This window comes from Frankliniella occidentalis, unplaced genomic scaffold (genome assembly GCF_000697945.3).
Source record: "Frankliniella occidentalis isolate FOCC.00 unplaced genomic scaffold, Focc_3.1 Scaffold47, whole genome shotgun sequence".
Classification (NCBI taxonomy): domain Eukaryota; kingdom Metazoa; phylum Arthropoda; class Insecta; order Thysanoptera; family Thripidae; genus Frankliniella; species Frankliniella occidentalis.
Window position 1 is genome coordinate 670,263 of NW_026267177.1, and position 7,761 is coordinate 678,023.

The following is a 7,761-nucleotide window of genomic DNA, read 5'->3' on the forward strand; positions in this document are numbered from 1 at the left end:
GCGTGGAGAGGTTTGGCCGGGACGCTAATTTGAGATCGTGTTGCGCCTCCTCCCCTGCAGACCTGTTGTGGCGCGGGGCGCGGCGCGGGGCAGGGTCAGTAAACGCCGACTGGGCCGTGCAGGCCGCGCCGGCCGCGTTAGGTAACTAGTCGCGCGCACACACTCACAGGTGCCATCGGCCGGACTCACTCGCGCCGAGCTGCTCAGACCAGACCCGGCCGCCCCCGCCCCGCCCCGCCCGAGCAGGCAGGCTGGCACCACCGGCACTTTCGCTTTCCTCTGCACTCTGCAGGCCGACCGATACCGAGTCGATTCTGGCTGGGCGGGTTCGACCCGCACACGCGCCACCACCGGCCACCCTCGCTTAGCAGCGCGCACAAGAAGGCTGAAGAGTGCTCCGTGCGGACCTTGTTGAGAAAGGTCGCCCGTCGAACCAAATGGGTGCTCTTTTCGGCGCGCGCGTTTTTACTTCGATGCGTTGCGTGCGAGTGTCGCGCCGTCGTGTGACGTCTACCTCGGAGTGAGTGTGCGAGGATCGGACTAGGCTCCCGCCGCGCTGCTGGTTTCTCCCTCGACACGGCGGCCACGATCCGACCCATCCGACCACGCGAGAAGAGGGTGGTGGAAGCGTTGGACAAAAGCCCGTCCTCCCGACATCGTCACCACCACAGAGCGAGAACGGTAGAGGAGCGGGACCAGCTAAAGTTTGCAATCATCGACAGCTGACGGTCAGAGTGATGTGAGACGGCCGCCGAGTCGTTGACGAGGTCGTTGAGCATGGCTCCTGGGCCCAACACGGACGTGGCGGTGCTGGAGCCCCCAGCCTGCGCCTGGCTGGGCGGCTACACCAAGGGCACGGTGACGCTGGGCGAGCTCGGGCCGGCCGGAGCCGGACCCGCCGCCCGGGGCGTGTCGGCCGCCCCCGAGACCTCCACCGCCGACAGCTCTATCAGCGACACCCGCTTCAAGCGATTTGTGCGAAAGATTCGGCACAGCCTGTGCGAGCTGAGGCACAGTAAGTCTCTCGTGTGCATGACCTGTCGCCGGTCTGCCGATCTTTCACTATTATAATACCGGGATGGCATTACTCGAATGGAGAGCAGTGTGGGGAGTCTGGGAAGGGGTGGGCAACATGGTTTTGATTGTTGCGGCCAGCAAACAGACTTCTTTGCATTGTCGTCAAAGGAGCCATGGATATCCTCTCGGCCATTGAAAATTATGACAGAAAGTATGCATGTCGTCAAGAATTGTGATTCCCGGTCTCAAATTCAGAACGTACGGCAAATTCAACGTGAGTCTTTAGGCTCGGCCCGTAGTGCCGCTTCTTGGCCAGGCTCATTACAGCCCTCTCTCATCTAGCAGAGCTGCCAAATCTCATTTGAACCTATGAAACCCAGTATCAGGAGTGTTAAAACTATTTATCGCACATGTTCTTGCCTCCTTATCTATTTTTTTGTATCTTTTTTTTCTGATTGTATTTTAATTTACATGACATCTCAGAAAACACAGCAGATAATCTGTACATGTGACACCTTTTAACTTGGGATTGTTTTTCTCCTTTACAGATAGAGATGGCAACAAGGTGACGAGTGTGGTGGCCACACCTGGCCCGGCTTCACAAAATGACCGGCCTCAGGAAGTGTCATACACAGATTTGAAGGTCATTGGAAATGGCAGCTTTGGTGTTGTGTTCCAGGCCAAGCTTGTCGACACAGACGAGCTTGTCGCCATCAAGAAAGTGCTCCAGGATAAAAGATTCAAGGTTTGTAACTTGCATGACAATGTGTCATCCTTTTTTCTCTCTTAATTTAACAATAATAATACGGTCAATGAATTCTCTGCTCTTAGAATCGGGAGCTTCAGATAATGAGACGACTTCAGCACTGCAACATAGTCAAACTGAAGTATTTTTTCTACTCTGGTGGAGAAAAGGTACACCTTTATAGTTTAATAATTATTTAATCTCAAAACAGTAATGTTGAAAGTTTATGGACTTCCTAACCCATGTTTCTCTTCCTATACAGAAAGATGAAGTTTACTTGAATCTAGTACTGGAGTACATCCCAGAAACAGTGTACAAAGTGGCGAGGCACTACAGTAAATCAAAGCAATATGTACCTATTAGTTATATTAAGGTAAGTACAGTGATTAAGTTTCAAGTTTAATAAAACCCTCTCACATGTGTTAAAGTCGAACATTTTCTTTATAGTTGTACATGTATCAACTATTCCGAAGTCTGGCATACATCCACTCCTTGGGAATTTGTCACCGAGATATAAAGCCACAGAACCTCTTATTGGATCCTCAATCTGGCGTTCTTAAGCTTTGTGACTTTGGAAGTGCCAAACATCTTGTAGAAGGCGAGCCAAATGTTTCCTACATCTGCTCTCGCTATTATCGTGCTCCTGAACTTATTTTCGGTGCAACAGATTACACAACAAAAATTGGTATGGCATGTTTCTTATTCAAATCTATCATGGTTTTGTGAGAAAAACATGAATTTCTAATCTGATAAGCAAATGTTTTACAGATGTATGGAGCGCTGGTTGTGTTTTGGCCGAACTTTTGATGGGACAACCAATTTTCCCTGGAGACTCAGGAGTTGATCAACTTGTCGAAATTATCAAAATTTTGGGTACGCCAACAAGGGAGCAGATTGTAGAAATGAACCCAAATTACACAGAGTTCAAATTCCCACAGATTGTCTCACACCCTTGGCATAAGGTAAGTTGTACTTTTGATCAAAGTATCTTTGTAAAATAGTTTTTATGGGGACCAATGATGGATTTGTCTACTTTGTTGCGCTGTGTGCTGTGACCCCTTTCTTTCTCTTTGGTTTTGAGGTAAGTGGGCAGATAGCTGCTCGACACTCTTAAAACTTATTTTCTGGTAGCTGGCGTATAAAGCTGTAAACAAAACTGACAACTAAACGTGTTCTTCAGCTGCTCAATATTCTATCTTATTTATACATTATTTTTGTATGTGTATAGTTAGTTTTGTGCTGCTTTGGTACGTCTGGAATTATGGGAAGGAAGACACTGGAGTGAGCTTTTAATTTCCCCTCCCTTCCCTTTGCATCACAAGTGTAATTAAATGGTATGATGTAAGTGGATATAATATTTTGGAGGGAGAAACCACTACGAACCATTATTATTATTATTTGTGCAGAGTATTTTTAGTTTTGGATTATGCATCAGGCTTAAAATCTTGCCTTTATGACAGTGTAACTTCTAATTATGAAGTAAAATACCTCATTTTTTTTTACCAGATCTTAGTTTAATATGACAATCAGAAAGAATAATCCAAAGCATTTTTAAAGTTAGTCATACGTGTCACAGATTGATATGGGTCCCCTCATTACAGCAAATGCTTCAGCGAATGTCACTTCCCAAATGTTCCACAAATCACCAGAAAATAAGAGTAAGTAGCAGGTTTGCGGTGCATTGCAGTGCTGTGACGTGATATGCCATACCTGTGCTGGCTGTGCTGCCTTGGCCAGGCCTTGCCTTGCTCTGCCATGCATTGCAATGCTGCACAATGTCATGTTTGTCATGGATGAGCTGACTTGCCCCAAATCCTACCTGCAATCCAAGCTCTAAGTGTGAATTGAAAAGAAGTTGTAGAAAGATCTGTGAAATCGGTTTCAACTCAAGCTAGCTGCTTTTTTCTTTTCTTTTAGGTACCTTTAAAAATTAGTATTCCAACATTGGGTTTTCTGTGTTAGCAACAGAGGCAGGCATCATGTGTATGATTCAAAAATAATGAACTAGGTTACTGAGTGTTGTACTGATCAGCATTTGTCGAACATGCAAATTATTGTTGCATTGGTTCAACAAATGCATTTTGGAATCTTGCTAATTGAGGCAGAAGCTTTTCAAGTTTTATTTTTCAGTCGGATTTCTAATATCAGTGCTTTCAAAACATCACGTTTTTCTGCCCATAACAACTGCTGAAAGTTATTTTCTTTCCTGCCAGTCCTGTGTTCGGATATTTCCAGCATTAACATTGTTAAGCTTGTTCTGTTTTAGGTAGTATGCTTTCTTGAATTTTAGAGGCTTAAATTGTGTCAAAACTCAAATTTTTTAGCAATGACCCGTAATTGAAGATGACTTTTTATCTATCCATATATCTATCCAGTTTTCACGTACAGTAGGAATGTCTCTTGATATTATGTACATAAACTATTGGGCAAATGTATCCATGGAACTTTTAAAAAATTTCGTCCGTAGGAGTTTTTCAATAGGTGTATTTGTCCACATTAAGTTTTCAGTGCCATGTTATACTTATGTATTTTAAACATGTACCTTGACAGACATTAAGTAAACTCACCAAGAATACGTGAAACCTTGAATTATAATTAATCAGTAATTTTTTAGGTGGCAGCAAGAGAATTGAATATAAAACTTTGATACTTCTAATGGAATTGTATTTTAGATGCTTATTGGTACTCAAGCCAATTTTTATCTAAGTCCTTGCGAGTACTTTATTACACTTGCTTCTGTCCTGTTGCAGGTTTTTAAGCAGGGCACATCTCCGGAGGCTATGGACTTGGTAGCCCGACTTTTGGAGTACACTCCAGCAGCTCGCATTTCTCCCCTGCAAGCATGTGCTCACAGGTTCTTCGATGAACTACGTGACCCTATCACCAAACTGCCCAATGGTTGTCCTTTGCCTCCGCTCTTCAATTTCACAGAGCAGGGTTAGTTCCTTTTTAAAAATACAAATTGCATGCAATTGATGTTATGTATTTTACTTTGAATAATATTACTTCAACTTAACTGTTTATTTTTCAGAGCTAAGCATGGATCCTGCTCTGGCCTCCCGTCTCATTCCTGAACATGTAAGGAATGATCAGGCAACAACTGATGAACTTAATTTGCCTTCAACGTCATCACAGCAGCCTAGCCCTTCAAATGCATCCTCAAGCTTACCATCAACTAGTGCCACTCCAGCTGCTTCAGAAACCACAGATGCGGCCAACTTCAAGGCAACATCGAGCGGCAATGCAAACAGCAGCACAGCCAATGCTGTAGTGGCATCATCAACTGGAATGAACTGATGTCTCAGCCCAACATCTTTTAATTTTTATGGCAAAGTATGAATGATGTGTGATTTTTATATATAACATATATACATACATACACACATGTACACATACATGGCTGAACAGTTCATGTACATGTGTACATTTAATGCAGACATTGTCCACACTAACCCTCACAATTGCAGATTCTAAATATGTGTGCAGGGGTCAGAATGGTTACTGGTTGAGTCAAAAAGTAATTGCCATGTTTAGCATTTAAATTTCATAGCTGTTTTAAGAGGGGCTGTGGCAGGGTTCCCAGTGATAATGGTGCAATAGGCTTTATATAAGGAACAGGTTTCCACTTTGGGATGCATGTGTTGATCATGTGAATATTCTACAGTGTAATTCCTGCGGGTATTGGTGTAGTAACATCATTCAAACACTTTTGGTTGCTTATTAGTGTATGAAAAATTATATGTTTTGGAATTATTTGGAAGCTATATGGATCATGTACATATAAATATCAACATTAATGCTTAGTATACAGTTTGAGTTATAAAGGCAGTAGTATGATCCATCTTTTTTTTCTTTTTTCTTATTGTTTTTTAACGATTGCAAGAAATTACACTCATTTTATTATAACATCATCACCACTTATGGCTCAACATCACATGGGAAATTCTATGAATCTTTCTTATTTAGCTAAATAAGATTGTTGGGGTAAAATTAGACTCTCAAAGCTGTGTGAAAATGCAGGTTCTTATTTCCTACAAGCATTTTTGAACATTTGACCTCAATTTCTTGCAGTGACCTGTTATGGTAGATCCCTGGATAAGGTTAGATAATTTTACAGACAGTAATGGTTGGAAGCAAGTACCTAAATTTATTGTAAAGCTCAAAGGAACAGCATGCTATGAACCCTGGAACATGTGCAATAATTTTACTCTTTAGAAACTGTATCGGTTTTAATTCCCATTTTACCTGGCTTTTCATGATATGCATGCACAAGACATTGTAATGTGAAGTCTTGGTTAGGAATGAGAGGTGTTTGGTTTTGCGCGAGTAACAGCCTCTCTTCTGTTTTGTTTTTTTACAGCGAATTGAAATTTGTCCCATTGACAGTTTGAAGTACTCTGTAAGAAAATAATTGCTGTATTTTAATCATTTGCATTTACTTGTTTATACTTTACAATTTTTTCTTCCTGTTTTGATGTTCTTGATCACACAAGTAGAAAATTAACAGTTTCTTTGGACTTATTTATCATATCACTGCTTTATGGGGTTACTAAATCTAGTAGAAACATATTACAGTAATGTGCAGTCTCTTTGGTTTGCATTTAGCCTTGTTCTTGTAGATAAAATTTGTGAAATGTAATGTTTAAAAACCTTGACTCCCTAGGTGTGTTATATTTCATGAACCAGTGCTGAGTGGTATAATTATCCTTTCAGTCTAATTGTTATAACTATCTGAGGAATAAATCAGAGTTTGTTGGCTAGTGTGCAAAGATATTGGTGGAAGACAACTTCTAATAACTTTTTTGTTTTACCAATATTTGTAACTTTGCATTATGTAATAAGTCCAGAAGCTAGACTGAATTGCTTCTTTACGTACAATAGATTTGACCCTCATTCTGATTCATTAGAACCTTGGAATAATGTATCATTTAATATACTAGTTCATAATTTTAATTTTGTTGTGCCAGTTACAGTTTGAATGTTTGATACCTTAAGAGTTCATCCCAGTTGGTTTTTTAGGTCCACTGTTTTTTTGTTGTTTTTTTTTTTCTTTTTGTCCTCAAAATTAGACACTGGTTGGGCAGTAAGACACAATAGGAGATGAGGGCTGGGTTTGTATTGCTTTGACCTTGAAAGTAGTCAGTCATTGATCTCAGAGCCATTTTCTGGGAGAGATCGATCCCAGAAACAATGACCAGCCTAGAAAGTGAAAACCAGTGATAACTGGAATCAATATCCTGTAAAGTAAAATATTCCAAAAGGAAATGATAGGGACCCTTAAACCGTTTGGTAAACATGTTATTTATGAACTTTTTTTTTATTTAATCATTGTTTATTTGTATATATAAATAATTCTGGTTTTGACTTGCTGTGTGTCCCTCCTGTACATACAATTTTAAGGATTTGGATTAGCTCATGTTTTAGACTAAATTCAAACATGATTTTGGTTAATCATGATGCAATGAAGTATCTTCTCTTGGTTCTACTTTCTTTTTTTTAATAAACACTGGTAGTACAGTAATAGTTGTGGAATTTTTAAAAGAATATCTGATTTCTAGTCCTTATGTCCTAACACTTTATAATCTATGTTCTACACAGTAGAATGTACCAATCAATGGTTTTGTATGTGCGTAGAAGAACTATCTGCATTTTCATGGTTTCACTTTCTGCTGAGGGTTAGTGGAGGATCTGCATTGTGACACTTTTTAAAGTACTTTGATCCCACAAATACCAAGAAACTCTTGAACACTTTCATTTGAAGGTTGTACTGCCTTATAATAGAGTATTTCTATTATGACTTATCTGAAATTAATCTGGTGATTTTACTGTTGCAGCATGTTCTGACGTCATGAACTGCGGATCACATTGTGGGGGACTCAATCGGCATAAGGCGGAAAATCTTCAGACCGAATAATTTTCGTTTTTATCTCCTCTTGGTTCAATTAACTGGTGTTTCAGTCTAACACAAATGTATAGTTAGTGTGACATGCCTGTTTGTT

General features: G+C 40.7%; 1 protein-coding gene across 8 annotated transcripts in view; it reads left to right on the forward strand.

Moving 5' to 3' along the window:
* The window catches only part of LOC113207872 (glycogen synthase kinase-3 beta), a 60,538-nt gene extending 52,783 nt beyond the window's left edge, over positions 1-7,755 (forward strand). For 6 of the 8 annotated variants that reach the window (XM_052267116.1, XM_052267118.1, XM_026424610.2 and 3 more), the window contains 8 exons: positions 1,566-1,762; positions 1,849-1,932; positions 2,025-2,135; positions 2,210-2,447; positions 2,531-2,724; positions 4,513-4,699; positions 4,794-5,095; positions 7,597-7,755. In XM_052267116.1, the coding sequence (XP_052123076.1) occupies positions 1,566-1,762; positions 1,849-1,932; positions 2,025-2,135; positions 2,210-2,447; positions 2,531-2,724; positions 4,513-4,699; positions 4,794-5,059 (1,277 nt within the window). In that variant the 3' untranslated portion in view covers positions 5,060-5,095; positions 7,597-7,755. Of the gene's footprint in view, positions 1-705; positions 1,016-1,565; positions 1,763-1,848; positions 1,933-2,024; positions 2,136-2,209; positions 2,448-2,530; positions 2,725-4,512; positions 4,700-4,793; positions 7,284-7,596 lie in introns of those variants that run through there. The other 2 variants (XM_026424607.2, XM_052267115.1) reach the window with 2 other exon arrangements.
* The last annotated feature ends 6 nt before the right edge of the window (positions 7,756-7,761 follow it).